The following is an 18398-nucleotide window of genomic DNA, read 5'->3' on the forward strand; positions in this document are numbered from 1 at the left end:
TATATCTTATGGTGCAGGAAAGAAATGACAACATCTACAAGGTGTTACAAGGCTGCTTCAAGCTGTCAAACCTTTCTCACAGCTTCAGGTTTGTGCACTGCTGACTAGTAAAACTGTTGAAAGGAATAATTTTACAGTATGTATTGCCTACGGGGTAAACTCATATTCAACAAACAAAGGAGAGGGAGCTAGTGAGGAGAGAGACCACAACAGGGAACCGAGAGGATAAACAGAGCTAAGGAAGGGACTTTCTACTAAAGAAAATAAAGCAAGTGGGGAAAGAGGCAACAGGGGAAGAAGTCATATACTGTGGTTATGTCAAACAAAAAGCCAGACATCTGTACTTGGCTGAGCCCTTGAAAGCACACTGGCATCAGCTAGGCTGGCGTCTGAGCAAGCTAATTAGCATTAAGCTAGTGCTGCTTGGTGGCCTTGTGAGTATTTACCCCGGCCGTGAGCTGGGAGAAAGGTCTGCGCTCCTTGCCCTTCAGCAGCAGAGGTACTGTGGTCTCATAGCGTTCTGGTTCGGTTGCTTCCCCTCGCTGTTTAGCCTTGTCTGGACTACTTCCTGTAGAAAGAACATCAGAACAGATATTAAACATCAAACTACAAACAGATAACACTATAACCGATGCTTATACAGTAGATTTAGTTAAACTGGCATGCAGACAAAGGGGTCAGCGATAGAGGTTAAAACTGCTCTGTAATATCCTCAACAGCCTAACTCAAGCTCAGGATAAAAAGCACTGCAACGGCAGGGAAGCCTCAGCCACATAGCACAGCTTTACTAAGGGCTGCGCTGCTGAGAAAAAGTAAAAGCTCACTCTTGTTCCTGTGAGGAAATGTGCTGTCCCCCAAAGGGCCTCTGCAATCGGTCCAGTGCCACAGACAGAGCATCAATAAAAGATGCTCTCACACAGTTTATGAGGAACTCAGCCTTTACGATATCTCCAGATAGGAATGGAGTTTAAAAAAAAATACTGGCAGGATGAAATTGTCCTTTCCACTTCTTATTTATCTTTTCCTCTTTCACTTGATATAAGGACAGAAACTAGCACTGCACTAGCACTGCTTTTCTTTGTTTCCTCCTGTTTTTCACTTTCTCTAACATATAATTTTAGTCCTTTTTTAAACTCCTACTGAAGTGAAATTAACAAAGTTAGAAGCCAATTATGCTACTTAGCGATTAAAAGACTGCTCATTTGGGAGGCAAACAAAATGGGATGTATAGCATAGGATGAAATATAATAAACCGGATCAGTGGCTTCAAGCAGAATGTGGAAATCAGTCACAATTCCCTCTGCTCTCTCAGTGTGTCTCTCAAGCTCTCCTCCCTCTTCTCCCACAGACAACAGAGGCTGTCCCTACGGCCTTACTGAGCATGTCTGAATTGTAGCAGGCCCAGCAGGCTTCCTGTGAAGCCCAATAAATGTTACAAACCCAGAGAGGAGCTGTAGAGATGAAGTAGAGAGGGAGTGTTAAAGGGGAGTGGAGAGGTTGTTTGAGGTTTTACACTCCTGCTATCACCAAAGGAAGACTGAGAGAGCGTGCTGTGTCTCTATTTACTGTATGTCTTAGGTCTAGGCCTATTCCTTAATCCCTAGAGATAACGCACATAAAGCATTGGTTTGGCTGCATTGCATGTGTAGAGTCACGCAGAGTACAACAAGAGTTCAGTAGCACACTGAGCAGCGATACTACAGTCTTACATATTTTGTTTATTCTTCCTCCCTCTCTCCTAACGGCTGGAGATGTCTTCTTTAATAAGCACTCTGTCTCTTAAAAGTCTGATGTTTCTTTTCTTTGAAGACGCAATTCAGAGACTCCTGTGCCACCACAACTGCATTTCTTACAACTTCAAACAGTCTGTGACAGCAGTTGCCCTGTGCTCTCAGTGTGGCCCATTTATCCATAGTGCGTAATAAGCTAACAAGGGAATAAAAGGGACCTCCTATATTTAATGGGGTATTTAAACATGTGCCGATTGTAGTTTGTTGGTTTTAGTGGTGCATGAAAACCATGTTAGACAGATGGAGCAGCATGACTGAGACCACAGGCTGTGGCTAGAGTGCCAATAAAAAGGAGTTATAAAGGGAAAGTCAAGCAGACGTCTTGTTAATAAAAGACTTCACACTTCCACTGATGTCCCTCGCAATTCATTTCGACCTCTCAAATACTGAATGAGTTTGTGTTAATTAAACTATACCAATGCAGAGAGGACACTAAAGCAGAGGTATGCTAAAAAAGAATTGGCTTGTAGAACATCAGATCACATCAGAGGGCAAAGTGTTTATAGTTGTTCTGAATATCATATTTTCGTGCGAAAAGCCTGCCGCCATAGAGGGCGAGACACAATGAATTGCACACTTTTGGACAATCTTTCCTCAAAGGCATTCATGGTGTTGCACTTGTTTGTTCCTGTGAAAACCTGTGGAAATAGTTATGTGAAAATACAAAGGTGAGCTTGAAAGAAAAGTTGAAATTCTGCATACTTTCTCACTTTTGCATACTTGCAGCGTGATTGCTGGTTTCCGAACATTAAAAAAAACATTGTAGCCCACACACACTGACCCCTTGAATGTGTGAATTAATGTGCATGTATACAGTGTGTGCAAAAGAGCGGCATAATGTATATGACGTTGTCAAGGTTGTTGGGTGTAGGCCTCAGTACAAGCTGGACGATGGAAGTTTCCGTCATTGCTCCCCAAAAAGAACCCTTCCCTTCAAACAGCAAAGAAATATTACATTTATGATCATTCTCATGGGCTTCATCCTCTTTGGGAACCTTTGAAATTCAAACTAAAACTGGGTTAATCCCATATGTTTTCTGGAGAGTATCCTGATTGCTAAGCCAACCACAGTTGTATCTCCATATTGGACACAAGGGAAAATCAGCTGTGGGTCATAAATCTAAAAAATACAACTCTGTTTGGCAGCCAAAAACATATTTCCCCCAATCTCTTTTTAAAAAGCCTCAAAAACCAGATCTCTTTTAAAGCTAACTCCATTTTGATGATCTAACAAGGGTGATTCTTTTCTCCTGTTTTAGGATTCCACTTCGAGCATTAACTGTATTACTAACTATCCGGTAGGTAATGCAAATTCAAACAGGGGCTGATGTCCACTTTACTTAGCAGGGAAGTGACACAGCCAATAATATAAACAAATGTCGTAGAGAATACAGGATTAAAGCATTTGGTCAAAGTGCTTGAGACCACTACAATGTGCCTTCATATGTGTATAACCTGTTCTCATTCCCAGCTCGTCACATAAACGCTTGGCGTCACGGTCTGGCGCATTTTAATCCGTCCATTGTGTCTGCCTTGTATCAATGAGCGCAAGCTGCAGATCAGAAATTATCAACAGGTCAGTATTATGATGTAGCATTACTGATTATAATTTTTTTCTTATTGACAATATAAGTAAGTAAGAATTATAGCCAATGAGCCACGTTTAAAAAATTTTTTACGTAAATGTAAGTAAATGTGTAAGTACATATAAATGCAATATATATATATATATATATATATATATATATATATATATATATATATATAATTCAAGTTGTGTATTACTAAACTAGATAATGTAAGTAAATTCATCTATTTATTTTTAATTATGTTGTTGTCGATGCATCAAGATTTTTTTTTGTCATCGCGTCGTAGCCCTCTGAATTGGAATATACAGTATATATAATCACTTATATTTGTATTAATTTATTCTACTTTTGTCAACTATTAGGGGGACTGTTAAAGCAAGAATACCCTACTTTTCATTTACACCCAATACTGTCTCTGCTCACTCAGCAATGTTATCATGAAGTCCCTCTCTTGAGATGAACAAAAAGAATAAACAATGTGAGGAAGGTCAAACCAGGCAGATGAAGGACATGTGGTAATCTATAGGCAAGGTGCTCAGGGAGTACAAGAGAGAGCGAACATCACAGTGGGGCTTTAGCCACCTCCTGCAATCTGATTAGCCTAAAATAACGTTTGCATACAAACTATGTACAACATACTGTGTGTTCATGGAAAAGAAAAATGTTTTTTTTTAGGTTTATAGATTTTTTTTAGCATAGGAGCATAGCATCCGACTGCAGTGAATGTAGCATGAGATGACGCCAGAGCGGCAAGAGACTGATTTGTTTGGAAAACTGAGTGCCGCGAAGCGAGGGAGCCAGGAGTCGCGAGGAAAGGAGACACAGGAGGAAAGATGTAAAAACGGATTAACTATCTATCAAGAAATTTTATTATAATGAAAGCACAGTGCTAGCATAGCTGCAATGCTGATTTTGAGATGATAAAAAAGGGAAAGGAGAGTGCCTGGGCCATCACCAACGATCTCCAGTCGAGCTGGTCCACATGGTATGGAAATTGTTGCTGCATAGTATACTAAGTTACATATGAATAAGAACAACAAATGACAAAGACGGACATTTTGCTATAATATTTAAGAGACATTGCTTAGACTTCAAATAAATATAAAAATTCATGTTTGCTTAAATATGAATAATTGGGGAAAGTAGTCAGTGTGAAAGTGTGATGAGATGGGGAGATGAGTTTTTATATTTTGTGTAGAATGTATTTTAGATCTATTGCTCAGATTAAATTAACAAATTAAACAAATTAACCTAAAAATACTCTCCCAGGCTAAAATTTTAGTGTGCGTTAACACAGTCTGATGGTTATAACTAATCAATGACAGTTCCTAATTGATTATGTTTTTACTAGTTGTAATATTATATAATAAGTTTGGATGTAATTCAGTATGAATCTTTCCTCCCCTCCATCTTCTAGACGTAACCAACTAATGCGCGAGAGTTTCCCTAAGTCCCTCCAGGGAGGAGCCAGGAGAAGCTTCCGCAGCGACTGGTACAAATCTCATCCCTGGTTAGAATAATCGCAATCGAAAGATGCAGCTTACTGTTTTGCTTGTACGCATTTTTCCCTCCCCGATGCTCCAATCTCTGGTTTCACATCATTCGAGGGTTATCATCACTGGAAAAAGGCTACAATGAAAGACAGTGGTTTCTGTTCTCATGCCAGATCTGAAGGCCATGTAAATGCAATGTTTGCATGGACAGAGAACAAGAAAATTATGGATAAAAATACCTCAATGTTTGGACTAATGGAAGAGCAAAAAAAGAAGCAGGTGGCTGAAAATCAATACTACATTAAAACATTAGCTGAAATTTTAGTTCTAACAGCCACAGAAAACATACCACAGCGAGGTCACAGGGAGTTTCTCGACTTAGAAAAAAATGTGTTTTTCTGTCTATGTTAGACCTGCTGGGTAACCATAACCCCAGCATTAAAAAAAGACTTGAACAACAAGCCAAAGAGATATTTTTACAGCGGCTGGTTCATGAAAGCTTTCTGGAGTTTGAAGTGGCAAAACACCTGGATGCTGCCGCCTTAAGTGACAAGATTATATTCTTCCTTGAGAAGCATGGGCTGGAGTACAAGAAAAACCTTGTAGGCCAGGTCTACGATGGCGCAGCAGTGATGCGCGGGGCACATGCAGGTGTTCAAGCAAAAATAAAAGAAGTGGCCAAACATGCCTTCTATGTTCACTGTAGTGCACACTGCTTGAACTTAGTTAAAGTAGACGCTGTAAAAAGTGTGGCAGATGCAGGAAACTTCTTCTCATTATTGGAATGACTGTATGTATTCATGTCTGGGTCTTATGTACATAACAAATGGCTGGAAGTGAAGCGGAAGATGTTTGATGGTGCACCAAGGGAACTCCAACAGCTAAGTGATACACGTTGGGCCTGTAGGCACATAGCATGTCGCAATGTTATGGACAGGTTGCCTGCAATAGTACAGGTGCTTGAAGAGATCGCATCTGAGAACCATCCACAAAGAGGTGTAGAAGCAAGAGGGATATTGGCTCAAATTGATCAGAATTTTGCTGGATCTCTTTTTCTGTTCAGAAAGGTCCTGAGTGACTCCATTTTTTTATCAGACATGTTCCAGTCTAAAACAGTGGACTATGCTAAGGCTGTTGAACTTATTGAAGCACTTAAAGAGACACTGGTCCAGTACCGTAGTCAAGCCTCTTTTGAGGAAATGTTTTTGTACTTTTTCAGACTGGGAGCAAAATGTATTTTTATTTATAGGACTTCTTTTCAGGTTTGTGGAGATTTTGATGTAACATACCCTTTGTAACTCTGTGAGCCTTTTTGTTGATTTGTTGATACAGCAGCTCATATTTACATGCATGAAATGTCCCTTTCATGTCGCCTTAACTGCTGTGAATATTATATATACTGTACTGTATTGCTCATCACTTTTTCAGTAAAGACCTCATCTGTCAAAAAATTGTTCAGGTTACTGAGGGACAAATAGGGAGAATGTGTGTTCTGAGTAAACAATAAAAGCGATGTCCAGTACCTTGTTTGAGTGCCGTGACCCATTTATTTCCACAGTGTATTTATGCTCACTTTAGTACAACACAACAACACTTTAGTCCATAGATCTTCATTGGTAAGTTTTTCTTTGTATAGTTTCTTCTTGTCTGCAACACTGCCTCCCTGACACAGTCAAAAACTGTTTGCTTCCCCTCTCACACATCTGCTACTCATCACCCGTGTCTTACCTTAATGCCTTTCCTGTGATAATGCTCCTTACTTCTATCATACTTCTATCTCCTATTAAGTGAGATCACATTGTATGGTCACTTATTCCTAATATTAACTGTTTCACATGAAACCTCAAATGCAAGACATTGATTGCATGAGATTAAGTTTGTCTGTATGAGTTTGTAAATGGCAGCCTGTGCCCTTTTGTAGTGTGTACATACTATTTCTCATCAAACTGTGATTAAATTCAGTATATATACGTCTGCCATATGTTGCCACCCCTCAAAAATTCCTGCCCCCCTCTCGCCACCCCACAATTATTTTTCTAGATCCGCCCGTTTACTGCTAAATGGCCGGTGTGTGTGAGTGAGAGCGCGGTCAGCAAGCTTGTTACACCCGCAATCTCTTACCACAGTTTCCAGTTAATCTTATAATGGATATGTGTGTTGAGTTATTTAAACAAACGATCGGGAAAATAAACGCCTGATGTCCGCAAGTGAGCTGGATGGAGCTTGATCAATGAGAGCTAGCTAGCCTCCTCCTAACGAGACCTCTGAATTCACAAAAATGCATTAAATTTAAATTGGAAATTGTTAGCTAAGCTTTGTAAGACCTTAGGGTAACTGTGATATACATGTCGTGACAAAATTCAAAGTGTAAATATACGATAGTTATGCCGAAAGTGTAGCGGTGATCTTTTCCCATAGGATTGAATGGGACACATAGCCTAGCTAGCAGCTCCTCCTAACGAGACCCCTCAAATTCACAAAAATGCCTTAAATTGAAATCGGACTACAGTGTTAGCTTTGTAAGACCTTAGGGTAGCTGTGATATACATGCTGTGATGAAATTCAAACTGTAAATATACTATAGTTAAGCCCCGAGCCCCGGTAGTTCAGTAACCCAGAAACGGTGACTTTGCGCTGGGTATGGAGCCCAGCAGGCTGACGCTTTCTCGTCAGACTGTGTGGAGCTCCTGAAGTCTGACACGTCTTACCAAATTTACAATTAGCCATCAATTTTCGTAGAACGGCCCATATTTGAGCTTTATATAGTTGACTTCTAGCATAAAAGTCTCACAAGTGAATTTAATAACAAAATAGAAGACAATGTATAACATTGCAGTGTCTGAAACAGACCTACTGTCTCGTCTCCAATGTATGTGTATGTGGTTTGCTCAACCAATCAGCACGCAGCTCATCTAAATATTCATGAGCATACCATATTTGGAAGAAAAGCTCTTGTTCTAAATAGGGCCATATTCACAGGGTAGTTAAGGGCCCATAGAATAGCACTCGGGCCATTTTCAGCCCAACCAATGTTACATACCCTATTAGGAGCCCTTAACACTAGAACGGCCATGACGGTCATTTTGACCGTTTTGAAATTTATATGTGTAATAACTTACTTGAATAAAAAAATACAATCCTGCTGCTGCCTGACTTTTCCTAAAAGAGTCTGTATTTTAATTTAAAATTGTTTTTACATACATTACACGAAAGGCAAAGACAATACAATTACTTTTACCTATTTCAGCCAGCCAGAGACGGTCATATTGACCGCTGGGATTTTCGCGGTATTGTTTTTAATCTTTTGCGCGGTTGAAGATGCGTCTTGGTTGCTTAGTAACTACCATAGTCTCTATCAGAGAAAGGTAACTAGCGGTCTCGAGTAACAAGTGTGGGTATCACCGATGGGGTGAAGGCAAAGCCAGAGTCGGTAACGTAGGCTACTACGTCGTGGATGGACTCTGTTCTGAATCAGAAGGCAAACACCGGGCGTTCGCTCTGTGAAAGGCGCAGTACACGTAGATGGCCAGTGGCTGTTTACATGTTCATATAACTTTATACATCCTCGAACTGGCTGGAATCATTGCACACATCCTCTCCAAGGAGTGCACCAGCAGTAAAATTGTCCGGAGGAAGTTCATGCAGCAACTGGCAGAGGAGCTGAGAGCGGAGTTTATGGAGAAAAAAAAGGGCAGTGGCGTACGGTCCGAGCAGCGCTGCGCACCGCAGCAGACGGCTGTTATGAGTTAAGTTGAATGAATTTCCACACCATATTTTTCGGGATATGAATGTATGAAATAATAACGGTTTATATGCCGTGATATGAATTATTGAAACACATATTACTACTCAAATGTATAATTAAACTCGTTAAAATGTACATTTCGGTGTTATTACGTTTTTCTAAAGATATCCTGACACAATACATAATACAATATCACAATTAGGTATTTATCATGAGAGATTATAGAGTTTGGAATCTGGCGGTCAAAATGACCGCTAACGGCAGTTCTAGAAGTTATGGAATTCCGGCACTTCTAGTGTTAAGGAACACCGTGAAATACCCTATATAATCATTCTATCACCCCTTTAAAGAAAGACTAAATCACTATTGTATTATCAAAATTGATTTAGATACATTTCTGTCAATCAACTAATGGTTTAATCAGCTTATCATTTCAGCTCTAATGTGAACATATTCTTCATTTATTACCTACAGTATTTAATTTTGGCTGCTGACACTTGAAAATAGGACAGGAGAGAGTGAAAAGCAGAGAGATACCCAACAAAATCAGATTTATGTTGCAAACTGTCAAATAACCTCCGTCTTAGCTGCTCTTAATCACACAGGCCTGGCCCCTACAGCATTCAACTGATATAAAATATAAAAGCGAGAAAACACGACAGGGCCCCGAAGACATGACTTTCCAGATATTTTCGATGAACAGACCTTTAACTACCTGTGATGTGTCTGTGAATAAACTCAAAAGGTGAATTTTGACCAACAGTGACTCACTAGAGGAACATCTTTCAGCAAAGAAAAGATGAAGGTACCCTGATTATACACAAGGACAGATGTCTTTAAAAAACGCTGACAAGTAACACAGCAGAGGTGAGTTCAACTGTTGCACTTGGATTCGATGGAAATCTGGCTCTAACCCAGAATCATTTCTGAGAGTGCCAACTACTGTATTGATCATACAAATTGATCACAAAATGGCTACATATTGAGCCAAGCTGAAACCACTGTATGGACATGAGATGGTTTGAACAGGTTTGTTCTTTCTTTCAAGGCTTTTTTCAATAAAATAAATAAAAAATCGGAGCACCTTTGAAAACAATAGTTCTGCAATCTTTGTGTGTGAGTGTAAATGTGTGAATGAGAGGCAAATTGTAAAGTGCTTTGGATAAAAGCGGTATATAAATGCAGGCATTTAACATTTAAAATATTATATTTGTTCTCCCAAAATGTCAAACTATTCCTTTAAGTAAATTCAAAGTTATTTATATTTGACTGGCTTTCAAAATGAAATTAACAGCATCATTACTAGTTAACAAAAAGGGTGTATTAGTCATTAGTACACTATACCGATAACAATATAGATCCAATGGCACATTTCATACGACTAGTGAACATACTAGACAGGCTTGTCTATATCACACCCAGTCACAGGGTTTACACACGGGACAGGAATCTGAGAGAGGGGAATAAAAGGAAATTCATTAGAAGAGTGGGTACTCTGATTCAGTGAAGATCTTAGTATTTTCTTACTTCTGCCTCAGACACTCCAGGTTCAACATTTTCTTAAACAAGCTAAAATGTTTTCATCTTTTAAGGTCAAAGTGGAACAAAGGAGCTTGACAAACACTTTAGTGGAGCTTTCTATACACATCCAATTACTGATTCTGTATGAAAAAAAACACTGACCTAAATACAGCAACGGATGCTACACCTACGTTGTGCCCACGGAAATAAAGAGCCCTTAACAAAGAGAATGGTGAATGAAGCCGCTTTGTAACACAATACAGCTCATGACTATCTTAATAGAGTACTTTCTTGAAGTAAAAATGTCATGTAACTACTCACAATTAAACAGTGATACCTGTGAGGTTGTCCTGGCATTTACTCACTCAGAGAAATAGAAAGACATCAACATAATCTTTTGGACTGTCTTAGGGTCTTCCATATTACTACCGGTAGTTGTTACAGTGAGTCTTGCCAAAGTGTGAAACTCAGCACTAAAATAAGGCATTGGTTTCCTTTCATAATAAACACTCCTCCTTCCAGAACATCAAAGAGAGCACTTTACAATTCCTCCTGTTAAAAGGTTTCTGACTAATCCTTTTTTGCAGTAAAACAGCCTCTGCTGCTGACACAGTTCATCTTTAATGATGATGTTCCGAGACTAATAAAAGAGATGCAAAAGTATACAGCATTGTTCAAAAAAATGAGTACAGCTGTAGCTCTCTGAAGTGGTAGCTACGTACTTTGCTGCATATGAATTGATGTGATATACCTTATTAATCCATTTTAGAGAAATTCTGTTTTGAATTATTGTTGTTGAGAGATGTCGGAGTGATGGGGCCATAGTCATTATCTGAATTGACTATGGCAGCCCCATCACTACCAGATGGCGCTCTGAGCAGTTGGTGTTCAGTGCCTTGCTTAAAGAAACTAAAAGAAAAGTTTTAGTTGACAAAATAAGTCAATTGAAACATATGTATAGGCTTCCTTTTCTCTATTGAGAGCTTATGCTTTTTTCATCTCTGCATTTCATCTCGAGGAGCATAATGAACTGGCTAGCTTACACTCTGTTAGTTCTCCAGCAATAAAATGGAAATTACAGTATATTGTAGGTCTGTGAAATTAATCGAATTTTGATCAATTTTGATTTCGGCTACTAAGGATCACAAAAACAATGTAATCGAGGAAATTATTTTGCACGTTACGTTTTGTAAGTAAACTCCTATTTTGTCTTGTGTTGTGTTCTTAATAAGGAAAAAAAGTGAAAAGGGGAAAAATATTACGGGAAATTTCACAGTTCAAGGTATTTTCACTGTTGATTTTTTTTCTAAAAGTCAATCAGTAATCATGTAAAATAATTAGAGGTGTGAATCTTCACTGATCTCCCGATTCTATTACGGGACTGTCAGCGATTCAATTTGATTCAATATTTCGATGCATCACGATGCGTCAAATACATTTTTCTATTAAAGCCATGTAGGATATTTAATTCATAGCTTTTCAAGCTTAAAAAACAAAACATTCTGCAGTGCTCTAATACTAAATAAATTGGATACATAAAACTACAGCACTGAGCACATGGCACTTCCTGAATGTGCAAAACATAACAGAATATGTAAACAGAAATGTTGTTAGGCCGGCATTAAATTGTAAACAGAAATAATCGATTATGAGCCTGCCAATTATCGATGCAGCATCGTCCATGTCCACGATTCGATGCATCGATTATTTGATTAATTTCAACACCTCTAAAAATAATCATGATTTCAATATTGACCAACATAATTGAGATAATGATTTGTTCCATAATCGAGCATCCCTAGTATACAGTGCCTTGCGAAAGTATTCGGCCCCCTTGAACGTTTCGACCTTTTGCCATATTTCAGGCCTCAAACATAAAGATATAAAACTGTAATTTTTTGTGAAGAATCAACAACAAGTGGGTCCCAATTATGAAGTGGAACGAAATTCATTGGCTATTTCAAACTTTTTTAACAAATAAAAAACTGAAAAAGTGGGCGTGCAAAATTATTCAGCCCCTTTACTTTCAGTGCAGCAAACTCTCTCCAGAAGTTCAGTGAGGATCTCTGAATGATCCAATGTTGACCTAAATGACTAATGATGATAAATAGAATCCAGCTGTGTGTAATCAAGTCTCCCGTATAAATGCACCTGCTCTGTGATAGTCTCAGAGGTCCGTGTAAAACGCAGAGAGCATCATGAAGAACAAGGAACACACCAGGCAGGTCCGAGATACTGTTGTGGAGAAGTTTAAAGCCGGTTTGGATACAAAAAGATTTCCCAAGCTTTAAACATCCCAAGGAGCACTGTGCAAGCGATAATATTGAAATGGAAGGGGTATCAGACCACTACAAATCTACGAAGACCCGGCCGTCCCTCTAAACTTTCAGCTCATACAATGAGAAGACTGATCAGAGATGCAGCCAAGAGGCCCATGATCACTCTGGATGAACTGCAGAGATCTACAGCTGAGCTGGGAGACTCTGTCCATAGGACAACAATCAGTCGTTACTGCACGCAAATCTGGCCTTTATGGAAGAGTGGCAAGAAGAAAGCCATTTCTTAAAGATATCCATAAAAGTGTCGTTTAAAGTTTGCCAAAAGCCACCTGGGAGACACACCAAACATGTGGAAGAAGGTGCTGTGGTCAGATGAAACCAAAATCCGAACTTTTGGCAACAATGCAAAACGTTATGTTTGGCGTAAAAGCAACACAGCTCATCACCCTGAACACACCATCCCCACTGTCAAACATGGTGGTGGCAGCATCATGGTTTGGGCCTGCTTTTCTTCAGCAGGGACAGGGAAGATGGTTAAAATTGATGGTAAGATGGATGGAGCCAAATACAGGACCATTCTGGAAGAAAACCTGATGGAGTCTGCAAAAGACCTGAGACTGGGACGGAGATTTGTCTTCCAACAAGACAATGATCCAAAACATAAAGTAAAATCTATAATGGAATGGTTCACAAATAAACATATCCAGGTGTTAGAATGGCCAAGTCAAAGTCCAGACCTGAATCCAATCGAGAATCTGTGGAAAGAACGTAAAACTGCTGTTCACAAACGCTCTCCATCCAACCTCACTGAGCTCGAGCTGTTTTGCAAGGAGGAATGGGCAAAAATGTCAGTCTCTCGATGTGCAAAACTGATAGAGACATACCCCAAGCGACTTACAGCTGTAATCGCAGCAAAAGGTGGCGCTACAAAGTATTAACTTAAGGGGGCTGAATAATTTTGCACGCCCAATATTTCAGTTTTTTATTTGTTTAAAAGGTTTGAAATATCCAATAAATTTCGTTCCACTTCATGATTGTGTCCCACTTGTTGTTGATTCTTCACAAAAAATTACAGTTTTATATCTTTATGTTTGAGGCCTGAAATGTGGCAAAAGGTCGAAAAGTTCAAGGGGGCCGAATACTTTCGCAAGGCACTGTATTTAACAAGACACTGGCCAGAGCTATAATTTCCAGGCACTAGAAATGTTCAAAGAAAAACTCTGAAAGCTCTATTCAAACATGTTTTTACATTAGCAGATTTATTCAGAGATGATGGTAAAGGGGCAAGATTATAAAATTATGTTTCTGTTATATTATGTTTTCACAGAAGAGTCAATTATTTCCTGTCTGAACGTTTTACTTACAGGGATGCCTTGCCAATATTCAACCAAGTTGTTATCATAATAATGTTGGTATTATGTGTAAATGAACTATGTTCACTTCCTTCCCTCTTACCAGTGCCTGGATCTCTACTCACAGGCCAGCAGAAGGTTTTTCTGCTGGCGCTAGGACTGATTACAGACTGTACATCCGAATATGATTACTGTATTGCCTATTTCTCACCTAAAATGTTTTAGGAAAGATATTTTAGTGCCCTGTTTAGCTGAAATACGATTGAGAATAGAAAGTGGGCACCTGTGGTTCCCTGTATTGCAATAACGGAGGTTAAAAAAAACTTAGATGAAACTGTAAAACTAGGCTGTGCTGATCAAATAAAAAACAATATTGTGTTACTGCTTTGCCTATTTCTCACCTTATTTCCAGAAACATATTTCAGCTTACCATTAAACGCTTATACGAGATCATTTGTTACTAGCCGGCCACCATTCTGTGTCAATACGGACGACCTCACATTATGTCACAAACCAGCAGGAGTGTTCATTAGTCAGGTGAGGGGCGGTGCATGTCAGCAGAAAGCATTGTCTCTTAGATTTGCTAGATTAGATACAGAAAGAGGAGCGTTTACAATTTTACTTCCACAACATTATCATTTTCTTATTGACAAGGCCAGGCTGACAGACAGAGAAAAGGGGGCTGAGAGGCACACAGAGAAAACAAAGAGTCCCAAAGCCTTTTCGCAGGAGAGTTCCCTCATTGCCTCATTTCAACAATCCCTCCCTCTATCTACCCTGTGATGACACACTGAAGTAATTAACGCTGAAGTTGAGAAGGTGTTAATCCTGGACGTGGGACCCCCCCATCTATTCCAAACAGAACAGCCCATTATTGGCCTGATGGAGTAAGCTACGAGGTCAGCGGCTGACAGTGAAATAATGGTAATAGGAGACTTCCCAGGGTGGGTTAGTGAGATTTGCTTGTGTGTCCCATTCCCATCCTGTGGGAGCAACAGTGGAAAAGCCAATTCCCTTCTTGTCTTGCACAGATTTGGGCATTATGTCTCAGAGCTATGGGGAGTTCAGCTTGGGGGATTTGGGGATTAACAGAAATGTATCTCATGCTGGGTCACCTAGCAGCTATCTGTGGGGGAGGCAGGGTTCCAAATGAATATGAATTTTCAGCAATGCTAGAGGAATGTCTCCATGGATGGCAATGTCGGTAAGTTGATTGGATAGTTTGGTTAATTGATCAACCACTTTGGTCATATCCCAACAACTATGGAATAGATTGACACTAGTTTATGACCAAATACCTGCAAAACTCATAACATTCCATTTTCTTCAGATGTACTGTATGTGTTTAGTGTTAATTAGCACATGTTAGCCTGCTAACACGCTGAATTAAGATGGTAAACATGGTAAACATTGAACCGGCTAAACATCAGCATTGTCATTGTCATTGTGAACATGTGAGCATGCTCACATTAGCAGAGGTGTCAAAAGTATTCACATTCATTACTCAAGTACAAGTATAGATACTAGGGTTTAAAAGGACTTCTGTAGAAGCTGAAGTATCAACTCAAGCTTTTTACTCAAGTAAAAGTGTAAAAGTACTGGTTTCAAAACTACTTAAAGTAAAAAAGTAAAAGTAATGTAAGGGGAAAAAAATGCCATTAAGGACAAAAGCTTAGCCCGCCCCACAGGGGCCTATAGTGCACTACCCAACCTCCACAAAAAAACTTTTTTCTAAAGGCCATCATGTATATAATGTTATATTAAAATCATACCTGCAAACTCAGAAGGGCTGAAAAAGGTGACTCATCTCTTCTGTGTTTTTCAGACAACGGCAGCTACAGTCTGGTGTTACAATCCTCTCCAGTGAAATACAGACACACTTTTACACCGTTTAGCTGTCAGCATTTTAACCGTGTTTACTCCAGGTGTTAGCTAACGGTAGGCTAACGTTGCCTGCTGCCAACTGTAGTGTTAACTAGGGCTGTGACGGTATAGTATTTTTCTTATCGCGGTGACAAAGCAACATATCACCGCGGTATGGCGGTTAACCGCAACCCCCTTACAAGAGTAGCGTAAATTAGAGCGAGAATGGCAGGGGGCCTTAAAGTGATTGATGTCAGTGCCCGTGTGGAGAGCAAGCGGTAACGGAGAGCAGCGTATGAGTGCTGCTGTGAGGAAAAGCGAGAGGAAAAAGAGATAGCAAAGATGATGTAAAGTAAACAATAAAACAACAAGCTTGAGCTTCTCAAGACACAGTGGCTTTATCTGTTGTCAATACCGCCGGTAAAGTGAATGGCCGTTACCCCCCGATAAACATCGGCTTAACCCATAGCACAGTGTTTCCATTTCAGCTCAATGTGAGAGTCTTTACTGTGTTTTGCTGTCATTTATGGCCACTCTGCTTTCTCTCATCTCCGTTGATCTATTCCACAGACAGTTCAGAAAGCTCTATTGTCAATAAAGTAAAAAGAAAAAAAAAGGTTTGCCGACAATGCCAAGGGCAGACGCTCCGCAGCAAAGCGGTCTTAGCAGCTGAGCAGACAGAGTGCTCTGTCTAAGATAACCAATATAAGCTGCTCTGTTTAGGCTACAAAACGTGCATGCAGGCTGAGATTCAACCGTTCGGTTTTGTCAGGATTAAGCTATAAGCAGAAGGAAACTCCGCTAGCTGCTAGGCTAAGGTGCAATGGTAAACACTGCAGCGTTAACGTTAATGTGTCCACGTCCACCTCAGCTCAATGGACTGTCCATCCTCATGTGCAAAGCTGAAGTGACGGACAACTTTTTTTTCTCTCCATAAACTCTTGAATGTAGGATAGAAGACAGTCAATGAGGGTAACTAGACAATGATTATTGCTTTCATTATATGTCATATCACACAATATCTGTTCTCCTGTAAGTTACGCGGGCTAAAGGTAAAAAAAAAAAATATGCGGTGATGGCGGTGATGACGTCATGACCGCGGTAGTGGCACGTCACCGCCGGTATTGCGGTGATGCGGTTATCGTCACAGCCCTAGTGTTAACTAGTGTCCCGTGTGGTGATGTTTCAGTTCCCTCTAACGTCCGTTTTCAGAGCATCAGAGAGAAGCGCAGGCATATAAGTGGCACCTAAATAAGGCACCGAAATCTGCGTTGCTATTCGGTCCGGTAGATAACGGTCGTTAAGGCACCGGTGCCGTATTAGCACCAGGTCTGTGCAGGTGCGGTGGATCGCATACAAACCAATAGGGTGTCGGAAGGGAATATGTTTATTCTTCTCATCCAACCACAATCAAATTCACTCTCTCCGGATGGCGCGATTTATCTGGATAGGTTTTTTTTTGTGTGTGTTTTTTTGAACGATGACAAGCCGGAATGAAAACAAGCCGAACTGAAATAGGAGTATCAAGGCTATTTTTAAAATGTAAGGAGTAGAAAGTACAGATAATTGCGTGAAAATGTAAAGAGTAGAAGTAAAAAGTCTCCTGTAAAATAATTACTCCAGTAAAGTACAGATACCCAACATTTCTACTTAAGTAAGGTAACAAATTATTTGTACTTCGTTACTTGACACCTCTGCACATTAGCATTTAGCTCACAGAATCGCTGTGCCAAACAGCTTCACAGAGCCACTGGCATGGCTGTAGAGACGTACTCTTGTTTCTGTCATTAAATTCATCAAAATAATCTGTAATTATATTTTTGATATTATTGCCATTCAATGTGTACTAAATTTGCACAAAACAGAAAAAGCATGTTGTATTTGTCAGGTTTTTGCAAAACATGGAAGGAAGGAGTACAACACTCATACACACACACAAACGTAAAAATCAAGAGGTCCCAAATTGCTGTGAGCAAAGCACGACCAACCTCTGCCTCAGAGTACTTTCTTTACAAAAGATGTTCATGTCATATAATACTCTCTCAAAACAGCCTCTATTCCCTGCATCAAAAGCTCTCACAATGTGAAGGCTGATGGTTTAAGAACACGGCAGGACTCCAATCAACGATGTCTCACAGTAAATACACTGGCACAGAGGTGTGATGACCTTTCTGTTGAGAAATTATTGATGTAGGGCTACCTAGTGGTTCAGTCCGCTGTCCAACTGTGTGAGTCTCAAACCAGAATCATGTTGTTGCATCAGTTCACTTTCTTGTTCTATACTTACTCTCATCCAAGCAAAACCTAATATTTCTTGAGAAGAATGTCAAAGAAGAAAAAACAAACCAGCAGCAACCGCTGCTCTAAAGAATTCATATGTTCACAAGCTCTTTTGTCTAAGCCAAAATACTCACCATTTCTTCTATTACACCTCTAGCCTCTCATTCATTTTAAATGTGAGAACTGACTGCATGTGTGTGCACCACTCGTAAATCCAATAGCTGCTTTATTCTGCATTCAAGCATTGATATCAACAGCTTGCTGTTCACAGATATGTTGTGACAGCAGTGGCTTCATGTTCCCTTCCTACTTTACATCTATTCATTATTCCTTTCTTCCAGGCTTCGCTCCACAAAAAAAGTAATATTTTTTCTTCATTTCAGTGAAAATTGTCTGTAAATGGATGAGAGGTAGGTGACTGCCTTCACACCTGTCTCTATGTCTCTTTTGATTCTCTGAAGGCTGATGCGGATCGAGGGGAAATGC

At 39.8% G+C, this 18398-nt stretch overlaps 1 protein-coding gene across 3 annotated transcripts in view; it reads right to left on the reverse strand.

The window, feature by feature from the left end:
* adam12b (ADAM metallopeptidase domain 12b) overlaps window positions 1–18398 on the reverse strand; it is a 98758-nt gene that overhangs the window by 71801 nt on the left and 8559 nt on the right. For all 3 annotated transcript variants that reach the window (XM_039783615.1, XM_039783617.1, XM_039783614.1), the window contains exon 3: window positions 447–568. In XM_039783615.1, coding sequence (XP_039639549.1) covers window positions 447–568 — 122 coding nt within the window. The remainder of the gene's footprint in view (window positions 1–446; window positions 569–18398) is intronic.

The sequence above is a fragment of the Perca fluviatilis genome, chromosome 19, assembly GCF_010015445.1.
Source record: "Perca fluviatilis chromosome 19, GENO_Pfluv_1.0, whole genome shotgun sequence".
Taxonomy (NCBI): domain Eukaryota; kingdom Metazoa; phylum Chordata; class Actinopteri; order Perciformes; family Percidae; genus Perca; species Perca fluviatilis.